Source organism: Athene noctua, chromosome 1 (genome assembly GCF_965140245.1).
Source record: "Athene noctua chromosome 1, bAthNoc1.hap1.1, whole genome shotgun sequence".
Taxonomy (NCBI): Eukaryota; Metazoa; Chordata; class Aves; order Strigiformes; family Strigidae; genus Athene; species Athene noctua.
In genome coordinates, this window is record NC_134037.1 from 70,100,503 (window position 1) to 70,127,445 (window position 26,943).

Sequence of the window (26,943 nt, forward strand, 5' to 3'; positions counted from 1 at the left end):
CATCACCTATCTTTTTTCCCCTGATTTCTGGACCTCTTATTCTCATTGCTCCTTTTTGCTCCCTTTCAGTTTCTATTTTCTTAAATTTCATCTCCTCCATCTGCTCTTTCCCTTGCAGCCACTGTGAGCCCTGCTTGTGTTCTTTCCTCCCACCCTCCTATATACGGCATGCAAGATTGATTCATTTTAAGCACATTTTACAATATCCACAAAACCATCTGTAGGTTAAGTGCCCAAAAGGATAAGAGTCAGGTTTGACATTAATTTGCATTTTTGTTTTCTAAAAATAAACAAACTTTGAGTGTGTTTATCACCTTTTGTCAGGGGCTGTCCAAGTGTGAAAAAAAAATCAGCTTTCCTATTCTAAAAATTATGTAAACTGCGACAGAGAGCATCAGGAGACTTGCTCAGTTCTACACAGTGAATTCCCAGTTCAGCCCTACTACAACCAGGCATGTTGCTTCACCACTTCACATTGTAACACTGAAGTCCAGTATCTGATTTGCTGGAAATGTATGCCTACAAGCATTTTTAGGTTTCTCTTAAGGCTAAAATAAACGTTGTGACTCTGAGAGGGGAAAATATGACCAGACCAGAATGAAACACAATTGCACTGCACCTCTTTTTGCTACAGGGACACCACTTTACCAATGGCAAAATCAGCAAAGTACAAAAACTCATTCTGACGACTATAACATCTTGATTACGTAGAAGTAGGGAAGAACACTTAAGGTCCCACAAAGAAAATACCTTTTCTCATTCCACCGAAAGGATCTTTATTCGGCTCATATGGCATTCTTCCCATCATATCTGGCATGTTTATTCCCTGCTGGTATGGTGCATTTGGCGTCATGGAGTTTCGCTTTGGGAATGCTGAATCACTTACATCAGAAAAGGGATCATGCACACTAACTGCGCTGTTTCTGGCAGATGAGAAAAAGGAGGCATTAGCGTCATCATGTATTCATAAGAATTGTGAAAACAGACTGGGCTATAATACAGCTCGTCCATGATGCCGTGACAGTGATCAGTGCAGGATACATCTGAGAAAGATGCAAAAAAACTTTCAAAATAGACAATCATTTAAAAAAATCTACCCATTTTTTTCCCTGAGCTTATCTGGCTACTTACCTTAAAGATCAGGATTTTTAATCTAATTCAACTGTGCGTGTTCCTATTACTCATATGAAATTCTAAACCTTTCTGAAATTTCACTAAGATGTTTGCCTCACTACCCCAAGGCAGTGAGCTCCACAGGTTAATTATATGCTGTGACAAAATAGTATTACTTTTTATCAGTTTCATATTTATTACCTTTCAAATCTACTGAACACCCCATTGGTCTCCTACAAGAGGAAAGACTAAACAGCAACACTTTGATTTACCTCCCAAATACCATTACTATTATGGAGAGACACTAACCTTTATGGCTGCAGTCAGCTTTATTTTAAAGCCCTTAAAAATTTGGCTTAGAAAATGGAGTCTCCCTGATAACTATCAGATTTATTTTTAATGAAAAAGACAATTTTTTAATAGGGAAAAAAGAGTAATCTGAATTAAAGATTATTTAAAAAGGTTCTTGTTATCCCTTCTGCTGTATTACAGGTGAAATAAAAAAGAACCTACATATGTTCAGAGTGACTCTGTACATAGCTCAGAGCTCAGCTACGTCCTGGCTGAAGTCAACATGAACTTGGACTTCACTGGGCTAAGGATCCTTAATGAACACTGAGAAGGCTTCACTTCAGATTAAGCCTGTCTGTGTAATTTAAGGGACACAGAACTGAAAGGGGTCTCTTGGTCCATTCAGTTGAATTGTCTCAACCACTGTTGCTCTATAAGCTTTTTATGATTTGAATTTAAGTAATACCTTAAAACCACACATTCCTCCTTCCTAAGGAAGGACCTGTATACCAGAGGAGGACAGGGTAAGCAAGGAAAGAAAGGCTGTGGTTCTAAGTTGGTGTTGCTGGGTTCCCCCTTCCTCCCCACTGCTCACATATTCACATGCCCCACTTCACATTGGTGCTTGTCTGAGCCTTCTCTCGTGTTCAGAAATATAATGCAGCTTCTACTCCTTCCTTCCTTTCCCTCTCTCCCCTCCAAAACCAATAATTTTCTGGCACTTCTAAGGCTCTGACCAGCTCACAGCAGAATCAGATGAGTGCCCAAGCAGTTGGGATAGGAAAAGAATGGCTTAAACTGTTGTAGAACTACAGCCCAACAAAAAATGAAGCAAAGACCTTTTCATACCTGCCACCCTGCATAGGTGTCATCTGTCCATGAGGTGTTGATGCTGGTGTTGGGGGCTTCAAATCGCCTGGCACTTCTGTCATGGAATTACTACCAGTAGACTGTGGAGTCTGTGGGCCTTGCAAGGAACCAGAATTAGCTGGAAATTAAAGAAAAAGGAAATATTAAAAGATAGCAAGCAAATTCCTGTGGAGATAATAATAATCAGGGAGAGAAAACGGTTCTTCCCCCCATAAGCCTGCTTGTACCATGCATCTCAGTACTTTATAACTTCCCCAACATCCTCTGAGATCAGGATATGCTGTGCAGTAATAGCCACCATCTTTCCTATAACCATGAATTTAATCTGATGCCTGAAGCAACATGAATAGAAATCATCTAGATGAAGAATCATTTATATCAGAGGTCAGAGGTACAAAGTTAATTGTCTATAGTTTACAACAGAGTAAATGAAGGTTGTTCTTTGGCACAGCTTCTTTATATAATGGCTATCGCAACACATACATTTATTAAGCAGATTTCAGCTAGAAGCTTTTCCTCACAAATTTAAACTGCTATATTAATATAAATCCATAATTACATTTACCACTGAAAGGCAGACATTTCCATGGAGAAACATGGTAAATGATTAATGGCACACCGCAACTCTATGCCATCTTTGAGACAGCATGGCAAAAGATTGTATTTAAGAAATGCAAAAGGCAATGTGGGATAAGAAGGTGGTGATCACTGAAAGTAGAAGTTGAACTGGAGGCTATATCTAACACTCCTAATAAAACCATAAAAATAGCAATGGACATCATAACAAAATGTAGTTAGGGTCACTGTAGAGCATATATAACAAGACTGCATCAATTCTGCAAAGGAACTATTTCGTCTGCGAAAACTCCTATGCTGAGATCTCAGAAAGCAATAGAGTACCTGCACTACAGTCCTCCTTAACCATGGTAAATACCTATATTCTTGATATGACAACAAGTGTAGAAAACTGGGCTCTGTTTATTGTGATGAGACTGAGCAGTAATAAGGGCACTAACTGATTACATCATATAAGCTAAGGACAAAGTACATCCAGACCAGTCTTGTAGACACTGAAGTTACTATTTTCATATGACTGCTGAGGAGAAACAACCCCAAAGATCTGATGTAGTAGTTTTGTGATTTAGAAGATAATAAGTGGGAATTAGTAACAACGTCTAAGCCTTGGATCTGATTGGCCTTGCAGCAGAAATTCTACCCAAGAAGAACTTGTAGGGTTCAAATCTTTAGATGCAATCAGGGAAAAAAATTATCAACGGAAAAAATTCACAAATCTAATAGGCTCAGAAAGACATGGCTTTGGCTTGAGAGGTCCTTCTTTTTTATGAACTGTCTGTCATGTAAGCATTTTATAGTGCCTGACTATCTATGTTCAACAACCAATTAACAAAACTTCATAAATTACTGTTAGAGTGAAAATTGGAACAAGCAGTATGGGCTTTTCTTCTGTATGTGAAAGAGAGAGTAGTTTATAATTGACTCAGAATCCTAGAACGCTCATCATCTTGACAGGCAGAGCTTGTTTTTAACTGAAGAACACCTTTTTCATATGTGTTTCATTTATATCTGTAACACATGTTCCACTATCTGGAAATCAGTCTCAGTACCAAGTGCATATGTAAAATCCACACTGTGTAGACCACATTGTTCTTGTCCTCAACTTTCTGAGGCATGTTTGGATTATGCTCACATAGTAATGAGGTTCAAAAAAAGTTTCAGCAAAGCCCTCTGATTGCATTAATACGGTAACAACAACATTTGCAACACCTAATGCTACAGTTGACTGAAGGCTTTAGTGCTATAATTAAACAAATCCATATGATAATGAAAAAAATCATCATATTCAGTCATAAAATGAGCTCTTTGTATATATGACCCCTGAGCGAGCCAGGATCATTCTCCTGCCCTTGAGCTTTAAACACAGTTCATGGAATCACAGAATGGTTTGGGTTGGAAGGGACCTTAAAGATCATTTTGTTCCAACCCCCCTGCCATGGGCAGGGACACCTTCCATAGACCAGGTTGCTCAAAGCCCCAAACAACCTGGCCTGGAACACTGCCAGGGAGGGGGCAGCCACAGCTTCTCTGGGCAGCCTGTGCCAGTGTCTCACCACTCTCACTGTGAAGAATTTCTTCCTTACATCTAATCTAAATGTACCCTCTTCCTATTTAAAGCCATTACCCCATGTCCTATCACTACAGGCCCTTGTAAAACGTCACTCTATTCTAGATTACTTCTAAAAAAGCTTGAGAGCATTTCTGAGTTAAGCCACACATTGTCACACACCATCCTGTTATATTAGAATCATGTAAGTAAATGTCTCAGTGTACCCACATACTTGCTGTAAAACATGATATTGCCTAACCCTGCATATTTCTCTTACGGTGGGGCTGTTAAGCAACAATTAACTTCTTCCCTATCCTACCTGAGTGAGAACTTAATTCATCTAAAGGAAACAAGTAAAATATTTTTTCAGTATTTAGGGGCTGCATGAATATATAATATTTATTGTGAATAACAGTGTGTTTTATATAAACTTTTTATATAAGGAAAGGTTTAAAAGCAAAAAGAAGACACCTGACTGAGAAGCTACAAGTCAAATTTCTACCTGCTGGGTAGTGGTTATAGGGTCGGTTATTTTTCCCCACCTCTTTCTAAATGACTGGTTATGAACAGCTGAAAAAAATGGAAGGCAAATTCTATCATAAGAAGTGCAAAGTTTCTGGTACTGCTTTGTTAATATGCTTTGCTCTTGACCTCCACTGGGTCAGGGACACTTCTACAGGATAGGGACTGCAAGTGTTTCAATCTCTGCATTAGGTCACAGCTACCAAGAAGAGCCCAAGTGTGGATATGACCTACAAGCAACCGCAGAGACAATTATTTCCATGTCATATACTCACAGGCCACTGAACAGTTCACCTACATTTCAGTAATTGCATCAATGTAAATAGCACATTCTTTGAGAAAGAATAAGATCAAGTATGTACTCTTAATGGTTACTGCTGTTAGAGTAATAACAATTCTTTAAGCAACTTAATTTTCTCTTTTAGGATATGATTTTCAGTACCTTTGCCAAGCTTCAGCCAATTCCCTTCAAGCTAATTTTGTTTTGGAAATTTTCAACTGTAACTTGCCAGGTTTTTCTAAGAATATGCCTTCGAAAATATATGGTCCTCTTCTGCTGTCCCCAAAAGAGAAATATTTTTCTGCGAGTGTTCCAAGCCAAGTATATATTTGGTTACCTTTTTCACATGCAGGACCAGCGGTCCCTTTATTGTCTGAACAGGAGACTTGGTAGTAATGCTGGGGACATGCCTGTGACAGGGAAAGTACTCTTGCTGTTCCAGGTTTATTCTGATTTGTTCAAATAAAATTGTGAAAAATACCTGTTTATATGTAGAGATTATTAGGCTACACATTCACTGCTTGGTTTTCTGAAGATCCTGTTTGTACTTATTTCAGGCTGTGGGTGAGCAGGACTCTCACAGTAATTCAGCTCTTGGGCAGATCTGGACAGTCCTGAATGTGGAGCTGAGCATGAGAAGCTATAGCCAGGAAGCCACCCTGCACAGGCTCTCATGGTTATAACTGGAGGTTGGCAAGCAACAGCAGGGTAATAGGGTTTCTGGCCATCAACAGAAAAGGAGAATAGGAGAATGACAAGGGAACTGGGAACCTGGAAAGGAGATATAGATGCTGCTGAGATCAAATTAGAATTTGAATAGTCTGAAGTTGCATGGACACGGTATTACACAACAGGGAACATCAAGAAAGTCTAGAAAATGTACCTAGTGAGAGTTAAAGTATGGGGAAAGTACCATGAGAGACTGGATAAAGAGACAAAGAGTTTAATACTGGGCATATAAGTGAAATTAAATTTTGTTCAAGAGGTTCTTAGACATGTGTTCCTCTTCTCAGAGAGACTGTTGAGATTCCTTTTCTCAGGAGTTTAGAGGTGCTGATTTCCAGCTGTGCACAACATGTAGGGCAACAGATAATATAAAGGGCTACACGTGGTAAAACTTAGAAAACTGGCACCAAGAATAAGTGGATACTCATGTTGTAAATTTTTTGGTAGCCCAGTTCCTCTTCTGTAGAATGGGAATCATACTACTTTCCCTCTCAGATGGATATTGTAAAGGCTGATCAATACTTTTTAAAGCCCTCACATACAGTTGTAGTGAAGACAAAAAAACCCCAAGGAGTAAATTTATAACTCTCAGTTTGAGTCTGGTTGAAAACTGTGGCACGAGTAAGGGCTGTGTACTGAAAAGCGAGGATAACACAAAATACTGAATAGCTCCTCATTCACTGAGCACTGTTTATTCCATGCACTGAATGTCACAGACATTTCATGGAAAAAATGTCAATGTGCCTGCATAATTGAGAGTGTATTGAACTGCATATGCACAAGGAAACATAATTAAGGATGCAAAGACTGTATCTCACTTTTGGCATTTCCTAACTTTTGAGCACTTGACTTTGCATCAAAGCAATATACTTCAAACAGGTTTTGGATGCAGCATGTGCACAAGGGTGCCTTCAAGCACACATATTAAATGTAAACTAGTTACATTCTCACACACATATATGTTACACCCATCTATATTAGCAATATTTTCTAGTTAAAGAATATGAAAACAACCATCTTTTCTGTAAGAAAGTACCATATTCTTTTTTCATTTTTCACCTTAAATTTTACATTTGCCAGGCTGCTCTGTGAAATTTTTACATCTATCCTTGCAGGGTTTTTATTATGGTAGATGTTTAATTTTGATTGTGAACATCCTGAAATAGAAACCATAACTTTTAAAGTGCTTCATAAGCTTCAATATTAAACAAAGAACTAAGAAGGAAGACAAACAACAATGTTATTTTACAATAGGTAATCTCTGCTTACATTATTCTGCAGCTGACTTGGGGATGTCCAGGAAAAAAACTTGTGTGTACATAGCTACTGAATTCTTCATCTCACATCCACATCTAAGCAACACTTGTCTTTCAAGTGTCATAACAGATTTGTAAGAATATGCTTTTAACAATAGGAAATCCATCCAAAATGAAATAAAATGAACATCTTTGTCAGTAAGAAGGTGAGGTCCTACAAACTCTTTCACAGTTCACTCAACAGCATGCGTTATTCTCAGCAGCATGAAATTATAGCACCGGCATGGCTTTTTCCTTGCAAAACCTGCATGGCCATAAGTACTGCTTTCAGGAAAGGCCCTTTATTTACCAGAACAGAAATATGCAGTTAAAAAAAAAATTTTAAAAATCTTTCTCTTGCCAGCAATATTTTCCCTTCAGGAAAAAAAAAAAAAAAAGAAAAGAAAAGAAAAGAAGAATGCAACCTCTTGAAACTCCATTAATATGAGGCCTGACATGCTCTCTAGGATATCCCTACCTTTTGCCAGAAGCTACAAATGTATACTCTAAAGTAAACAATGGAAAGGTTACTGAAGGTTAAGTACATTCACATACTTCAGAGTGAACAGCCAGCCGCCACGCTGGGAAGATAATTTACACAGCACGAACCCCATGCCCCAGTTAGGGCGGTCTGGGGCCGCTGCCTGCAGCAGGGGCCCCCTGGGCAGGCATGGCTGCAGGCACGGGGACACCTCTGTCTGTCCCCCATCCACCCCTCCCGACCCCTTGCTCATCCATCTTCTGTGGGGATTCCCTGGCTGGCCTCCTGACACGCTCCATGACATCACCTGCCTGCTAATAATAGCACTTCAGTCAGCCACCCGCCAGCACGGATGGGTTTGGTTACAGACGCACTCACTGAGTGGCTGTGTAGTGTGTCGTGTGTCGTCCCCCCCATCCCTCTCCCCAAGTCTTGTTTCTCTGCTGCCAAGGAAACGCAGGGAACACACTCTTGGCGGGTGCTGGCTCCTGCTTTCCAACACAGGCGCACAATTTTCCAGGTTTGCTGTAATGAAATCTCCATTGACATCAGGGCCAGCTGCTGAGTGTTACTCAGGAGCATCCTCGGCCACACCACTGTGGCCATCCGGTTCATTCAGTATAGGATAAATGCTCAGTCTGGAATTTTGAGAGTCATGCATGCTTGCAGCTAAGAATTTATAGTGGCAGAGTACAGTAATGAAAGATAACTCTTTCATGCTGAAAATCCGTTGAAATATGAAAATGAATTTGTTTTCTGGCACCCATTAGTAGTATCCAGAATTCTTTCCTGTTTAGAACCTGCCACACAGTTTATGCATATTTTGGTCAAAACTTAAACATGCATGATGGGAAGAGCTTTTTGTCTTTGCACCCACTTCTGGAAAGCCCTAGACCCAGAAGGATGCTTATGAAGACCTACAATGCCTCTGTCCCTACAAGGGATTTTCTACGTGCAACAGAAGAGCAGTCAACAGTTGACACAGATCCAACAACCAGGATGTAAGGACAACAGGAGTCCTCTTACAGCTAGCCTGTCATTAGGCATCTGCTGCTGGTCTTCACTGCTGATGGCATTACCTGACCCAGACAGATTTAAGCTGTGATACAAAGGCCTCAGCCTACCACAAGCATGTCTCCAACTTGCACAGCCTCAGAGCAGGGCAAGCCAGACTAAAACACATTCACGCCTCCACCTCTCCCTGGGCGTTTTATGAAAGAATAAAAGAGGATCTGACAGTGATATGAAGCCAGAACATTTATTAAAATGGGCAGCTAATCCTACCTCTAACACCTTGGCTACTGTACAAACCTCTGCTGAACAAAGCCAACTAGCCTGTCACTTTGCTGCTCTACTCTCACTCCTTTTTTCAACTTTTTATAATTGCTGACACTATCCTGAATTGCACTGTACATAGCACTAAATTATTCACTCCTCTACATACCATTTACCATATTAATGAAGTTGTAAAAACCAGAAGTGATGGGAGAATCCCAAATACAGTGCTACAAACGAATGGACTAACACATGAATCCAGACCACTGACTCGCAGGCCCCCAAATTTACACATCGCATCCTTTCCCTGACCATGTTCTTCTATAGGAATCTCCTCACTACGGTTGTTGCACTGTGTTTCCTACTGTGCCTTCATGATTGCATTATAAAGGTTGTCTGTGAGGCAGTCACATAATCACCCTGTGGAATCAAGACATCTGCAAGAACTGATTTGCCCTAAACATGCGCTTCAGCCTGCTCCCACCTTGTGTAAGATCTACCTGGGAACCACATCGACATCGGAACTGGATTCTTCTCTGTACCAAGAAGGCTGCCAGCCCCTGTGTATTCTTAAGAGCAATTGAAATGTTTAGTTTTAAAAGTTCTATGAAGATCAGCTGACTTTTCTCTCAAGACACTGATTTCATAGCATCAGCTGGTTAGAACTGGACAAAATACAACACCCTCCTCCCTCTGCTTTTTTATCAGCATTAACTTCGGCTGTAATACCGTAACTAGTTCACTGCAAATGGATTTGCCTTCCAAGTGGCTCTGCCCACACCGAGCTAACTGCACAACAGAGGCTAATGGTTAAAGCAAGGACCTTTGGAGGCTACTGTTTCCTGTTGTATTGGGCTCCTGTTCCCTCTGAATGCCAAAGAGTATCAGATTATCTAAAGGACGTCTACAACTCTACTTCTTTTGTGCAGTTAAAATGTTAATGTTGGTATATACTAAAGGAAAAGGAGCAAGAAAAAAAAGCTGACTATTAAATAGAACAGGCTTGTACTCTCTGCAGCATCTATACCTCAGCGGGATTTCATGTACTAAAGCTGATACACACTGGGAAAGCCTTTCTCCATACAGAAGTGCAGTCCCATTCAGTGACATGAGCTCTTTTCTCACCAACAAAACAAACTTTGAGATCTTTGCTTGCTTCCCCCTCTTGTAGTCTCTATGTCCTGCTGTGTTTTTATTTTAGAAAAATAGTTTCAGTTCTCCTCACAGACAGCTTGCTTGAATGTTACGATAAATTTAAACTTGGACTTTACCATTTTCATCTCTAGCTTCATGATGCAAAAGTACCCTGTGAAAGTGGCATGCCTGACATTTCTATTCCTTTGTTTCAGGTTCATGTATTTAACTAATTATTCTTCATCTCAAAATTCAGCCAATTTACGGTTATCATCCTCGAACTAACTACTAAGAAGCAGTGCTGGAGGGAGAGGGGCAAGGGAGGAGAGAGCAAAGCAAAATACTCTTTCATTTTTAGTACTGCTGTTCAGTTTTAGAAACAGATGAATTTCTTCTTCACCATCGTTAACAAGTCTAACAGTTTTAGCTCCCCTTACCAGCCTTCCCAGGAGGTGACAGCCATGTCCAACATCTGTTATTTTTTGCAGTAGTGCACATTCAGGACACTTTATGTTCATTTCAGACAGACAAACATTTGGACTACAGGCTTCACTTCTAGTACCAAGTGTTTTTGTGCATCTTCTAATCTTGTGTTGCAAAGTAACCTAGTTATCTTCTCTATTAAACAATAAATGCTGGGGTCCCTGATAACCCTAGGTGTTAACAAGGTGGAGGAAATATTTAAGTTATTACACACAGAGATGTACCTAGGAAGATTTTAGCTGAACACTTCTCCAAATCCTTACACCGAATACATCAGGCTGAGAAAGATTTAATCCTTATTGTTATATTTTTCTGTACTGACGTGCTATCATAAGAAATGATCTTATAAAGGCCACAACTGTATTAAATGATTATAAAGTCTTTGCTGTTTTCTAGTATTCATGATAGGATACTGGAGCCATGCAGCCTGCAAACTGCCTGCAGAGTTCCTGACTCACCACTTCCCATTTTCAGCCAGTGAACTGCACTAAGAAATTTTTTAATACTTTCCTAAGACTGCCCTCTAAAGCAGGAAACTGCTGTAAACATTCCAGTCTCTTGGCAGTAACAGAAGGTGGTCTGCCTAACAGAGGGTAGTTCACAAATTTTGTGAAATTACTTTGTTGGTCAGAAAAGCCTAATAACCAGGAAATCAAAGGAATTTTTTCCTCTTCCATGGGTGGTCCAGAAGTCAACATCATAGGCTAATACTACGCCTCTTTCTATACACTTGTTTCTACTTAAGAATCTTCCTGACTTGAGTATCAATCATGACTATCAAATCCTGAGAGTCTTAAGTTAAATGAATTTAGAAAGAAAACTGTGGATTCAAACACCACACCGTAAATGCAAAAAGAACAGCCAAAATAAAGCAATTCCAGTTCCAATTTTTCAGATGAGAAGATAAAGACAGCGATGCTAATGACTTATCTGACATACAAGATTAGCAACAAAAGAACAGACAGCGTGCCTCGCAACTATGAGGTCTGGCAGTGGGGATACACCATACTCTCAGCTCTTTCCATCTGCCACACATTCAGTGTGAGCTGTATCAGAGCAACCATCTGAGACCCACTGATCAGTCCAGCATCTGCCATCCTGACTCCAGCTGAAGTTTACTGACCAACAGTTGTGTTGAAACTGGAGCTTCAGAGTCATAGCAAGGAAAGAGCAAGTACCAGAATCTGATCTTTAAACAAATAGTACCTTTACTAGCTCCTTTAGTACTTTTATAGCTCCTTCTAGTACAGGCTGCCTCCTGTCTTACAGCGCAAGCATACCCGTGCAGAATGCTATTCTTTTGTGCTACGCCAATGTAACTCTGAATATTAAGGCTATGCTGGCGCACACATCCTTGTACGTTAGAGTGAGCGATGACAAACTAGACAAGACTGCGGATGGCCCTTCAGAGTTAAATCTGACTTGACTCAGGAGCTAGCTCCAAGTTTGAAAACAAGGTGCCAACAACATATTTATCTTTGCCGTTTGTCCAGCATTAGCAAGACGTGCTTCTAAATACATAAACTCCAACCTAGTACCTTTTGCATTCAAAAAATGGTTGTGTAAGAGGCTGCAGTTTTTTTCACTTACCAGGAGATGGCGGCTGAATCTTAGGTTGTTTCTTAGTATCTCCAGTGCTGAAGACTTCTGGCGGGGGCTCCTCCCCTCGCTCAATCTTGCACTCGAAGGCAAACAGGTACTGAATGTATTGTTTTTTCAGGGAGCTGGCTGCGCTGCTCGAAGTGCCAACGTTCAAGGTGGTTGCCAGCTCACGCCACTTCTTATTTTTATTAACCTAGCAAAATAAATGGCAGAATCATTGGTTTGAAGCAAAGTGGTTTGTTTAAGTCAGGAGACAAAAAAGGGGAAAAAAAATTTTAAAAAGCACTTAATGTCTTGGTTTACTTTTTTTATTTTCCTCTTTTAACTAATGCTCATTACTCCCACACGCAGTAACGCATAGACAGCATTTACATTTATAAAACCATTAAGGAACCTGCTGATAGCTACATAAAAAGCTTTGCTTGGGGAGAGTCTTCTGCATGGTGCATCTTTTAAATGCCTTGTGCTCTTCCAGGGCCTGTGCTCTTCAGTTAGCAATCCATCTCCAAGCAAATTCATGCTCATTCTCCCCCTCTCTGACACCCACCCACACCCACCCCATTCTAATTAAAAAGCAGCGTCTAAAAACTAATTTAGAAAGCAATAACAGTGTTATCCTGCAATTTAAGTGTTTGAGCATTGATATGAAAAATAAATTTTTCTCCAAAATAGCCACCAGCTGCCAAACAGTTTGGCCTGTAATATTTGGTTCAAGTCCTTTCACTTTAGGGCGTCTTGCAGGGACAGATCAATAATCCTTTGGCTAAATGAGAGGCAGAGTGAAGCGAGGCCCCTTAATTAATTAAGGCAGACTTCAAACACACAGGGCTAGTCCAGCAATACTCTGTATTACAGTGCTGACTGCACAACTCCGCTGCGAGTCTTGTTTGCAGTGTAAGGCTGAGAATACTGAAAGACTCTGTTCATGAGTTCCTCAAACACAGCTGATCTGTAATAACAATGAAGTTCATTTGTCATCCTGGATGATGCCACTGGCTCGCTCAGCTGTACCACTCTTAGCAGCCAGCATTTTTGCTGTAATACCTGATGCCCCAAAGTTCATTCAACCAGCTGTGCAATCGCTAGGTATGATCCAAGGAGGAGAGGCAGCACTGAAATAAACGTCTGAGCATCTCAGCTTTGGCTGGGGAAGAATCCTGATTCCATGATGGCTGCTACTTGCCCTGCAGCCTGAGATTTTAACGACTCCAACTTAACTTGTATAGCCACAAAGGTTATCATTAGCCATACTGCTCCTAAGCCTGCGTGCCAGCAAAGGAAACATTTTTTATGTTTCTCTCAGCGTTTAATAACACCATAACTGCTGCCAGTCAGCAAAGATCTTCTGAGGATAGCATTAACAGCAAACAGGTTGGCATGGCTCTGCTAAGTGTTTTTATTTCTCTGGTACATCCTGCAAGAACCCAGGAGTTAAAGGAGACGAGATTTTCATAAACTGCCCCTGTTGAGGCTTGAAATCCAGTTACACAGCCCTTTGTGCCTACTGACTTACAGCTAAGCGGTGCGTAATGAACACATTGCATAATGCAAACAGAAACATTCATGCCTAAATGCCCAGTATATTGGCATTTAAAAGACGACTGCCAACAACCGGTCTGTTCATGTTGGGACCCCCTCAACTGCAACAGTTCAGACAGAGAACATGCATTTGCTGCTGCACAGCTCCATTCCCTGCCACCCTCCGGGCCAAATCATGAGATGTGGAGCGCAGCAGTTGGAGCAACAGCTTTTTAGGAGAGCATCCCACAGACGCATTTAAATAAACCTCAGCAAGCAAAGCTCTGTACCTCTCAGTAGCCCCAAACAGATAAACATGGTGATCATTCATGTGGGCACACCAGCAAAACCAGGGGCCTTTAAGTGTCAGTTTTTACCAGTACTGAAGCACACACATTTGTAACTCAAGCTCTTTCAAAAATCAGTCTAAGAGAACAGTATCTATTCTTTGGCAATGCATAATGTCTCTCACTGCAAATCAACACTGAGTATTCCAAAATAAATTTCCATAATAAGCAAACATGAATGACTCTCTCGAATATCCCATCTGCCCCCCACCTTGCTTTATTTTTGATGCTAAGAGTCATACTATGGGTACAATTGTGCTGTATGAGGCAGAGCAGCTGCATGATACGATTTACCTGTAATAAAGTTTCTGAGCTAAAAGTAATCAAATCTTTATGATGCTGGGGGGCATGAGCTGATCACTAAAAATGTCAGGATAACATCTCCTACCCATATACAGAATTTAACAACTGGCAAGGTGAACTACATTAGGTTTCTCTGCCTTCCTTTAATAACAGAAATAGCTAAAATCTCTGGACTTGAAGGGCCAGTGATCTAATTCAGTAGTCAAATCCTATGTTGTGAGGTGTACTATTAAAAACAGCATTGAAAATGGTAATTGATGTTGGACATTTCTTTCTTGAACTAACACATAGATTATTAAAATGTGTTCTCTTTCTGAAGATCTAATTTGTTTGCCTTATTTTTGAGTTCAGATTTTGTAATTAGTGTAACATTATATCTATTTAAATATTAAATATTAACTACTTTATGTTAAATATTGCATGTACATATTCATCTCCATAGCTGTGTTTAAGACCTCATCCTGCAACATCCACAAATGTTCTTAAATCCACAGAAATTATGGGTCTTGGCACTTCACAGTAGCTTCTAGCACCCAGCCAGTGACCCCTAGATACAAGGGATGCTTTGTGACAGCATCAGGCAAGGACAGGTGACTTCAAATACCAAATCTAAGGCTGCAAATACTGACCATTTTCTTCTGCTTTCCCTTTTGATGGTGCTAGACAATGAATCATTTAGTTTTGCTCTGTGGTGGTCAGTCTTACAGAACTCACAAGTAATTTCCAAACATCCTTTTGCAAAACTTCCGAGAACACAAACCAAAGCTTCTCTCTCCCATCTGTGACTTTTTTATTCTCAGCTCTTCCCGCTTTCATGTTCCTTCATCTCAGTTAAGTAATTCACCTTTTGCTTGTAATTGTTATGTTTGTAAGGCAACCCAAAATATCCTGTAAGCATTTTCCAAACACAGGGAAAGCACAGGCTGTGTTCAAGAAACAAATGTACAGTACAGAGACACTCAGGGATGAAAGGTCTGGGATGAAGGACTGTGTTTCAAGAATGTATGTGCCACTTCTCTGGAGAGATGAATTGATTTGTCCTAGAGGCAGCACCCCTATCTGGAAAGGATGGATTTCAAAATCTTCTTTTCTTTTCAACTCTATCATCTGTTTCTTACTTGTAACTTTAATCCAATGACCTTTTCCTCTTCTCTTAGTGGCATTGCTGGATTCCCCTGAACAGTAACAATTTCATTTGTCTATAGGAATGGTCAATTTTGATTCAAACTCTACAGTTTTAGGGCAATTATGCAGCCCAAAATGAACTCCGGACAAATATTGAAGCACGAAACTCTGTTTTCTTCAACACTGTTGTTGGGGCTGAAAATGTAATGGTGTAACCAACAGGAAATACTCTTAAAAAACCCCAAAACGTATTGCCTTTTCTAAAGGTTCACTTTCAAGCACTATTTCTCACCTGTGCTAAACCTCCGATCTCTTTGACGCAGACATAGAGCCTGAAGAGGTCCAGGGGCTTCTTGCCCACAGCTGGCAGACTGGCCACGGGCGTGCCCCTCTCCTCCATGAACGTGAGGTACCGATCTACCCACATCTTGCGCTCTGGCTCATTTCCTAGCTCATAGACTTTAGTGATCTTCTCTCCAGTCGTGGTAGAAGAACTTGATTTCTAAATCGCAAGAAGAAAAAAAAAGAGTTGGGGGAAGGGTGGGAGGGGGAGGGAAAAGAAAGTAAGAAACTCACAACATTGAAAAAGAGAAGATGTCAAACAAACTAAAGCTATCACACAACAGTCAGGAATGAAGGCTACTAGTTCAGGCACAAACAGTACATTCTGTCCATATACGGAAAACTCAGCTTTTTAAATAAAGGGCCCAAACTCCCCATTTTCATATTTCTTTCACTGATATGAACTTTGGATCCCAGAAGGCAAGTTTCTGATGTTGCCTCATGTCATTTTAAGAATAGGTTATCTCTCACACAGTGCTTCTTGCCCACTTATCTCAAAGTGCTTTTCAAGCAATAATTTGGGTAAAATTAAAAACAGGTTTGTCCCACACAAGTTCACACAATCCTAAAAGCAAACTGAATCAACCCTCTCCTCTTTGCCCCAAAAAAGGGCCAGAAAACCTCAAAATGTTCCTCCAGAACAGGAACTGCACAAGAGTAGCCTGAAGCATGAATCATGGCAAACTAGTAACCAAGCAGTAGTACTCTCTTTAGAGAGTTATGCTTTGACCACCACTGGCCAAAAAGCAAGATGAGCAAGAGTGCCAAAGTACAAGGGGACTGGTGGCAATACTCTCTGTGAAATGCCAATTAGCTGCCTGAGCCAATAATGCTTATAAGTAGCTATCACTCTCCTCCCTTGAAAGAGGACAGATGATAGACATCTCATATGTCCTACCTTCCAAAGAGAACGTGTAGTATGACCTGGGGAAAACCAGAGATGCACAGCAATCAGAGCTGAACCATCAGCTGGAACAGTGAAAGAGGTGGAAAGGGTAGAATTCTCTCTTGCATGGCAAGAAATGCAGGAGTGAACCTGTTTTCCTGCTGCTAGTTGGGCTTTACAGCTAATGAAAGCTCACGCTATCTTGATGCCCTTTTCTTCTCTGTGTGGAGACAGCAGAAAGCGCTGAAGCTTCTCCATAAGCTCTAATAACTTCTCACCGTATCTCTTCTCTGCAATATAACCCTCTGAGCTGGGCTCTGTGCCATGTGGGGATGGGCTACACCCTATGTGAGCTGCCTCTGATCTGACAGCAGAGAGGGGCTGCTGCTACTGTAGGAAGAACCTCCTGCTTGCAGAAGGTGAAGCAATTTGCTCAGCAGTGGAAGATAGGAGTCGTTCAGAATTAAACACAAGAGAAAAAGATTGATATAAAGCTTTGGGAAAGGAGCCAAATATGTGAAGGGAAACATATCCTCTATGTCTGTATAGCAAAATCCTAAACTTCGTTGTTGACTGCAACAGACACTTCTTTAAACTCATCTAGTCAATCATTCTTTCCCTCCTTTGCCTTTTCCTTACTTTGAACAGGAGACAGCACTATTCTGAAGTAAACAGCAACTTACTTCTATTTGAACATCTCTAAAGAAGACCCTAGCTGTACTTTATGGATGCTACAAGACCACCCACTTTGTCCATGTCCCCACACAGCACTGGTGAGGACTGGCACTCAACACCATGAAAGATGCAGTGGGGTACCATCCAACTGCCAATGATTTTAAAAGCATTGCCACCATTCATCTTGCATGTTAGCCTGGAAAATATGACAGGTTCTGTATCTCCCTCCAGCCATTAGCTGAAACTTGGCAACACTGGAGGAGAGCCAGGAGAAAAAAAAGACATGAAGCCAAGGGGGGTGACCCAGCGGTTCCATGAGCCATTGCTGTTCTTTCCATTGAATGAATATTCATTTTAATTAAATAAATAACCTCCTGTAAAGTTTTCTGCCCTGCTTCCTGATACTGTAACTTCTTCTCAGTAGGCCTTCCTACAGACAGATATTATTACCTTTCTTTCTTAGAAATGGGGTGCACTCCTGAATTTACCTGAGCCAGATTCAGTTGTGCTACAACTCCTACTAAAGTCAGAGTCAAGGCTGAATTTGTTTTGCTAATACTAAGTGTCTGGCAGGAAAGTACTTTGACAAGGGTCCTGCACATAATGCAATGAAAGTACAAACTGATTCTGTAATAGAAACCAGTTTACGCCAATTATCACTTGCTATGTATCTGGGTGTTTAAGAAAATCAGTCTAACTCTTTTCAACAAATATCCTTGTCAAAGGTTTTTTTGGGGATGGGTGGAAAGAGGGAAGTAGGCAGCTCATGTTGCTACTAATTTGATTTTGTAGTGAGAACAGATATATGATCACACAGGCTTGAACAGCTGAATAAATTGAAGGTACCCCAGTATCTACTGCAGTAAAAACAAAGTTACTCTCTGCCTCATCAGCATTAATTTTAATCTGACATTTATGATGCCACAGAACTCTAATAAAAACAAAGGTGGGAAATTTCAGCTTTTACCCGCAAATTTTGTATGCGCTTGTATTCTAACATATGAGGCAACAAAATACTTTCTATTTCACTTTTATGGTAGTTCACGACTAAGAATGTTCAGATTTACCAGTTTTATGGTTTCATTTTTATATAGTAAGATTCTCTTTTTCAAATCAGATTCAGAGCAGAATGGAAACGGTTAAGAATTTTTCATTCTGGGTTTTTCTACTATACATCCTAAATGATGGTGCTTTTCAGCGGTGTGGCAGCAGGCTCTAAAATGACAATATAATCTGAAAACTTTTCACATCTTACAGAAGGTAAGAAGTGTTACTTACTGTGTGAGCTTTCAGGTTGTCATGCTTTGTAAAATGGATGCAATTTTCTTCTAAAATGAAATGTTAACTTTAGAAGAATGCACTGGAGGGAAGAATGCTATTCCTCAAGAGTAAAGATCTTTTTATCTTCTCTATTTTTATAAATGTAAACATATAAAAATGACAGATGTGTGTAAGCCAGTCTACAAACAAACAAACTTCAGTTCCACATGGGCAGGTTCAGCTGGAAGCCTAAATTTGCCTATAGGTAAACGTTAACCCTCAGAAAATAAGAGTTTATTACAAAATGATCTTATTAGCAGATTGTTAACTAAAGTGAGTACATGCCAGGCAATGCTGGAAGAATACAGATCAGGAGCTTTTCTTCTGTTAAACCGGTTGATAATGTTGGTGATAAAAGAATGCTAGTGGAAGCCTGTGGCACATACCTTTACCAATTTAGTTGTATCCTGCTCTGCCCTCAATCCCCAGCACTCTTCCACACTGTATGACTGGCCGTTTAAATGGATGATTTAAAAAAACCCACCAAAGTTTGTGGATACCAAAGCCAATTCCCATATTAAATCCACTGAACTCATCAATTTCTTTTCAATACACCTGTTAAAACTGTGTTATATACAGACCCTTGTATAGTGAGTTTGCAGAATCTTTCACTGCAACACAAATTTCTGTAGGAGTTCTTTTCACATTAAGGCAGTGGGTAGTTGTTTCTGTACGTATCTTTAATCATCTATATTTATAGAACTATCTACCATTCACTTCCCCACTTCAATAATTTGCCAATATTATACTTATTACATAGACCTATTTTACTACAGAATGGAGTGTGCATACAGAGGCAGGAAAAACTGCTGAAGTCCAATCTCTGGCAGAGGTTTTTGCAGGACACAATCCTCTGTCACGTTTTCCTCCTGAAGGACCCTGCAGACCCCTCACAGCTAGCACCATAGAGATATAGTACTATTCACAGCTGTATTCACTGTCATGTTCATGGGTACCTATGGACAGTGAACAGCATTTTATGGGGTTTTCATAACCTACTGCTTTATTCATGTTGTAGCAACCCTGCATAGTTCACACCCAGTTTAAATTTTTCTTTTAAAGAACTTTAAAGCCACCTCGCCACTCTCAGGCATGCACACTATGTCCAAAATTAGCATAGCAGAAGTGTCCTTTTACCAATGTACCTGAAGAGCCCTCAAAACATAACACTCAGCAATTCCTTCTTCACATTTTCTCATGCCTCACTTCCATATAAAACTGCTGAGAAGATCCACTTAGAAGGATCATAGGGATACGGTGAAGTGAATTACAGACCATATTCACCCTTGTTTTTATCCTCTGCTGGAATGGAGAAGTTGTAGCGCATGAAACAGTTTTGGGATTTAATGAACAAATTCAGGCTGTTTTCAGGTGTAATGAAACACCTACAATCAATCATTCCAGTCTATGTCAGGCTGCTGTTGAAGTCAGTGAAGTTATCCAATACACTGACCTTCATAGGTAAAAAGGGACCAGCTAATGTACAGCACTTATTATTTTTCTACTGTTCCAAAGCACTATTTATCCCTATCTGTGTACCAGGAAGCTAACTCAACCTAACTAAAGATGCAGCAGCATTTGGACAGGAGGGCATCCAGAAGAAATTGAAAGCACAAACTTTCACCATTTTTTTTTCCTACACTGTAAATTGGTATTTACATGGAAAAAACTTCACATATGTTCACAGTGACTGTAGAATTTTTTATGCAGTTTATGCAATGAGCTCAGGAATGCGTTATCATTTGGTAGCCTTGTAGAGGAAGAATTTAATGTTATTAGCCTGTGCGATAACTCTCTTGCTTTCCTCCAGAAAACCCCCAAACAAGCAATACCCAAAACATTGCTACAAAAACAGAGTTTTTGGTACCACACTTTCAGAAATGCTGTTAAGAAAAAGATGAGACTTTGTGGGAACAAGTAACACCAGCTGCCTTCTGAGACTCAAAGTTGCTGCCAAATAAACATCAAAACATTAAGGTGGTGCACTTCATGCCATGCTGCCCCTTTGCTCAGGGGATTCACTAGATGTCTAGATTTTGAATCTTTTTCCTTCCAATTGGCCTTTCTCTGTTTGCCCTGAGACATACTCATCAATATATCACTTTGTGAAAATTGTTATCAAAGAACTGTTGCTAATTTAGGTGCACATTAACATTGGAAAACAACCTTTTATATTCCTTACAAGACTATTATTTCAGTATTTTTCGATAAAGAAATTATGATCATTATTACTTTTGGCAAAAAGAAAGGAAAGAAGAAGAATTTATATTTTTCTGATTTGAAAAAACAAAGCAAAAAATGACCAAGTGGACATTTGCTCCCCACAGGCCATATCAGCTTACGCCTGCGTTCTTTTTTCTATATGTGCATATACATTTTCTATGTGTATATATACACACACATACATATATATGATGAAATTCTTTTTTAGCTCCATGCATCTCTCAGGTTTTTCTTTATGACCTGTATGATAACAACTAAACATTATTAATCTAAAAAATAGTCTTCTAAAAACATACATGTATCAGGTTTTTTTCTACCCACAGTCTGAGTTATTTCAAAATAGCAGAATGACACAAATCAGAAAGAATTTTGGTTTAGACTGTGCCCTGATAACCTAATGATTGTATTTCCAAATATGCACAAAACTAGAAATGTTTCAACAATATACATGGCAGATTTTTCATGGTGCTAAGTCTACAATTTAAATATTGACAGGTATGAGTTTCAATAGAGGAGAATATTTCTCATTTTGTTTTGTTTTTTTCCTAAACAATCCTAGCAAAGACAAGTGCAGCAACCAGAGTGAAGTCAGTTGTGTGAAGGAGTTTGGGCCCAGGAACAGAAATGGAATTGTCCTTAACAACACAGTTGGCATGCTTGGAAGCTGATGCATTACAGGAAGGATGTTTTCTTCACAACAACTGCTGTATTACCAGACAGCACACTTGCATGATGCACGCAATTTTACTCTTTCTTATTTCAAAGTACTGTTGGGACAAATTTTGCCCTTGGATAAGCATGCTCAGGCCCCACTGAAGCCAGGCAGTGGAACTTACAGTCATGTGTCCGAGAGCAGAATTTGTACCCAGTGTTACAAAGAAAGAAAACTGTTTAGTGGATAAATAATGAAGAAAAGGAATTTACAAAACAAACAAGCAAGCATTAAAATATAATTAATTACAAAAAAATAAACAAAAACCAAAAAAACCAGAGCCACTTACAGGGCTTGATGGAGTCTTTGGCCAGCCTGGGCTGCTAATGCTATCACTTTCATCTCCATGAAATGAGGAGATGCTAGCAGAGCTTGGGGACATTGGGGAAGGGACTGGCAGGTTGCCTGGGGTTGGGGGCTGAGAAATACCCTGAGAGCTGTAGCTATCCTGTGGTAGAGGAATAAAAAAAAAAAATATGACAAAGGCAGGGCAAACTTTATTAAAAACAAAAAAAATACATCCAGTTTAACAGACTGACCAATTTTTATATATAAAATATATATAAACAGAGAGACACATACAGAAAACACACACATATATAAATATATTTATATATATATAAAAGGTATTAAAACAACATTGTTAATTAGTATAATTTGGAAAGTTTGCTGGATGCTTGGCTGAAGTCACTAAGCCACCATGCTTATTTCAAGCTCACATGGAATGCTAAGCATGGGTTTCCCCTTATGAAAGAAAGAAAAAAAACAAGCTGTTCACCTTATTTTATCAAATAAGGCAGGAAAGCAAAATATTAAAGTATGTTGCTGCTGCTGAGGCGGCCAAAACAGGAAGCTATAACTGAAGGCAGAGAAAAATGGCTGCAAGTATCGAAACCAGGCAAGACCCTTCTTCCCCACCCACATGGCACAGCTGAATCCCCACGCAACTTTTGGCTTGGGTTGCTTTGCCCCCGCAAGTTAAAATGCCGTAAGAACTAGTAACTTTCAGATCCACACAATGAAGGAAAAAAAGAAAAAAAAAAGAAAAAAACAAAGAGATTGCACGTGAATGGAAAGGCATGCAGGAAAGAACAGAAGTGGGTAGGCCAAAACCAGAAGATGAAGGACAACACAGCAGACTTCTGCGGGCTGAACCAACACCACGTGCAGAGGTGGTAAATACCTTTGACTTGCTCTCAGGCTGGGGGGGTCCTTCTTCTTTGCCATCTGCTTTGAGAGGAAGGGGTAGTTTGGACTCACCAGGTGTCATCATATCTGCAAGACCCATAGGTGCTAATCGAAAACAGGAGAAACAGTTAAACACAACTATGTTTGGTTTTGTGGGAAAAAACATGCTTCCTGCTGCAAGATTGTGGCGCCATGTGAAGCAGAGGTTATCCCACCTCTGTCCTGTTATACTAGCATCCGGAAACCTGGAAAACTCCTCAGTTGAAGTGAGGAAATAGAAGAGAACGAACAAGGTGAGAATACAAGAACCATACAACAAAGACAACCACCACTTTACAGGGTAAAATTAATTCTTCATGGTGCTGGTGGTCTTCGACTGTCTCCACATTTGACTACCCCATCTTAACAGAACAGTCTATTTTAGTCACTACTGCACCTTCTCTTTAGCAACGGACAAGTGTAAATGAAAATGATGCACATTTTGCTTGCAATGTTGAATTCGAGAAAAATGCTGAATTTCCCAGTTACGTCTGTATTAAGGTTGGTGTCCAGCAGATAATTCCTGCCCCTACTGACTTCAGTATGAATGGCTCAGCCACTGTGAGCCTTAGCTACAGAATTACAAGCTGTAAACTCCACTCTGTTGGAGATCCAGCATTCAACTTCTTCCCCTCCTGCCAAAATGAGGTGGGACTATAACGAATGCACAAATGTCTTTCTCTGATTATGGCACGCAGTTGCTTCCCAGGGGTGTGAGGAGTTTAAGGGTTTTCTTTATTTGAAGATGCAAGTGCTAAGTATAGTATTATTGCTGCAGAGCTGCTGGATTCCTGGATTTCTAGAAAGCTGCAAGAAGAAACATTCAGATAAATAGAGAGAAAATACTGGGCAGAGCAGATGCTAGAAGGTGCCATGACACTGAATCAATGCAAATAACCAGAGAACAGCAAGACACCAGGTGATTCTTTCACTGCAGAAAACCATGTGCACAGCATTTGCGGAAGACTGGATTATCTTCCCTTCCTTTACCTTTTTTCTCCCCTTCATGCCCTTCTTTCAAAGAAGGATCTGAGATAAGAAAAACATAGGATAGAATAACCTACGAGACAATAAAAATGAAAAAATACATACCCCAAACGTATACATTTTAAGAATTGACAAAGCATCATTGTTTAAAAAAAAAAAAAAAAAAAAAAAAGAAATCTGATCATTACCAGACTAGCGTGTCTCTCTGCAAAATGACAATGCTGGCTTGCACTAGGCAGCAGGCACACTGCATAACAAGCCAAAGATAGGAGGGGGAAAAGAAGATTTAAAAATACTTCACAGATTGCCCACTACAAAATGATTATTGCACATATTCATGTATTACTATGTTTTAGAAAATAATTAGTCTTAATTACAGCAGTGAGAGCATGAGCAGGACTCTGGCGAATACGCTGGCAAGCTTTGCAGTGCTAATTTGCTAATATCTTTAGCATCACTGCAGGTTGAGACTATGGGTCTGCCAAAAAAACCTACCCAGCCGTGTGCCATGTGAGTTTACAACTGTATGCTCAATATACAGCTTTGAACTACGGTGTTTTTCATGGGCACATTTCCTTGTTTTTTCAAAGCACATTTGTAGCCCAATCAAGCCCTTAAAGTCATCACAACACATAAATCATAATTGAGATTTAAAAAAAAAAAAAAAAATTACTTTCAATACTTAAGACTTCAAGAATTGGAACAAAAAGCCTTTTTCAAGTGATGCAGCTGCAGAGAAAAATCTATTGGGATCAGCTAAAAATGCTGTTATTTTTATGTATGTGTGTGAAACCTCAACAAAACAGCCAAGCAATATGATACTGGGAAGCCAGCATCCACTAGTCATTTGATTTGTATGCATTTTGCCCTTATAACTGTTTGAGGAGTTGGGGCAGCTTGTGACCATTATGAAGTGAAGAATGGCAGCCTAACACATTTTAGTTTTGAATTCCACAGATTAAAAAAAAGTTATTTTTCTTTTAGAGATTTTTTAAAAAATGCATGCACAAAATGGTCAAATGTATGCCACAGTCTGGCTTCGAACTGGAATGCAAAACTGTTATACAAAATCCATTTTAACAGTTAACACGTTTCATGCTGTGAAAGCACTAAAAAAGAAGACTTAGTTTTAGTTTCAAAGCAACCAAAGATGACCCTTCCCCTCTAAAGCGATTTTAGAGAGGTCAAACAAAGCAAAGTTAACTATCACACTTCTTCACCAGAATTCTGCATGGCTAAATTCTCTGCTGATATCTCACTGTTATCTAGATTGGCACATCGTATTTCTATTACAAGGAATATAATAATTGTGCCCACTTCTGGTAGTCCTGTTTTCAACAGAATTCCCATATAAAATCTCTTTTCCAGAGAGATTTAAGTTAATACCTCATGTAAAGGGAAAGTAAGTAACTCTAGTCTGCAAATTACCACATATATTCTGACTATTAATCAAGTTTAGAAATGTAACAATACTGATTCACATTTTGGCCTTTGGATATTTTTTCTTGGCATATGCAAACATAACTATCAGGAGTTGGAGACAATTATGAAAAAAATAATAACGTTTCCCAAATTCTGTTTCACTTTTTGTTCTAAATTATTTAATTCATCTACATCCTTTCTTTCTACCTATAAGAGGAGAACTGCAAGGATTTTGCTAGCAAACTGCAAGCTTGTCTAGTTTCCCTATAGCTTTTACCTAGGATGTTTCCACAGCTACTTTTCTATCCACTGTTGAAATGCTGTTTCATAACTTCTTGCAAATGTACTCTCCAGCGATTTGCAAACAGACATTCCTTCACTTTTTTTAGCAAAGTGGTACAGCAAGAACATTGTTTTGACCCCTTCTGAGCAGTGAAATACTGTTATTGTCACGAAACTGCTAAAATAAGACATGGCCTCTTTCTACCACAGGTACTAATAATTCTGTGTGTGAAGAGCAGACCAAAGGATAAAACATTTTAGAGAGGAGGATAACAGGGAAATCTTGACTCAAAAAGTGTTGTAGTGTACTGTGAATAGGTTTCAAGTACTAGCCTCTGGCTTATTATAAGAATTTAAGAGCTAGAATGATTTCAAAAAGCAGGTATGGGTCAAGGTCCCGAATTAACTATTCCACACTGAATTTAATGTACTCAAAGGCAGATATTGACATGAGTAAAACTGCAGTAAAGTATTCTTTTTTGCTAAAGGCTGCTCTATCAGTCCCAGAAGATGATGAAATACAGTAGGAGTAGCAATACACAAGCATTGTTTTTCTCTTTATTGCTAGTGCAATAACAAATCACACTCCACAAAACAGAATATTACATCCTTTGTAAGGACATTCCTTCTTCCCTTCCACCCCTAGCACTCTCACTCAAAAAAAAAATCAGCAAATTCATGACTCATGTGGACTTGGCAAGAGGATCCTCCTCACTGCTTTTATGCCCACAGGAAAAATGGAAGAGGGACAGCAGTACTGCCTAATGTCCTGCCCGAATGACTGTCTGCCTGTGGGGAAAAGCACAGCCCAGGGCACTAGGGCACCTTATCTGAAAGGGGAGAGCGGGCCACCAAGGACCTCAGCGCTGCACCTCCTTTCTGCCTAAAAAGTCTTGTCCAAGGGATGACAACTGCATGTGGTTTGGGACACCGGCATCTCTGTGCCAGGAACTAGCTTGATTTACAGTCACACAATGACCACTGGATCATGGTCATCAGCTGTTTGAAGCATAGGTGATGGGATACATGAGCAGTTACCAACTGCTGACATCCTCCAGAAAGTGTATTTCAATGTGCATTATGTAATAGCTCATACAAAGATATGCATTACAGAAAAAAAAGTGAAATAGATGGAGGTTTCAATTTTTCACAAAAATGAAACCAAGCTGAAAAACAGAGAAAACCAATTAAGATTTCTAAAAAATGCTTCACATTCATAAATGATTGCTTTTTGTATCAGAGGTTCATCCAAATGAAAGTCAAATATATGTATGAAATGGTGTTGTATCTATTTTTAATGTTATTTTTAAGAGCATCCTTTTAATTCCTTTAGTGCAAATAACTTTTCCTAGATCTTCATGTTTTATGTTAAAAATA

General features: G+C 39.6%; 1 protein-coding gene across 5 annotated transcripts in view; it reads right to left on the reverse strand.

Moving 5' to 3' along the window:
* The window catches only part of ARID1B (AT-rich interaction domain 1B), a 334,209-nt gene that overhangs the window by 13,732 nt on the left and 293,534 nt on the right, over positions 1-26,943 (reverse strand). For 3 of the 5 annotated variants that reach the window (XM_074896513.1, XM_074896515.1, XM_074896518.1), the window contains 6 exons: positions 22,832-22,941; positions 21,938-22,096; positions 15,783-15,992; positions 12,186-12,390; positions 2,254-2,392; positions 751-923 (listed from right to left, as the gene is read on the reverse strand). In XM_074896513.1, coding sequence (XP_074752614.1) covers positions 751-923; positions 2,254-2,392; positions 12,186-12,390; positions 15,783-15,992; positions 21,938-22,096; positions 22,832-22,941 — 996 coding nt within the window. The remainder of the gene's footprint in view (positions 1-750; positions 924-2,253; positions 2,393-12,185; positions 12,391-15,782; positions 15,993-21,937; positions 22,097-22,831; positions 22,942-26,943) is intronic. The other 2 variants (XM_074896516.1, XM_074896517.1) reach the window with 1 other exon arrangement.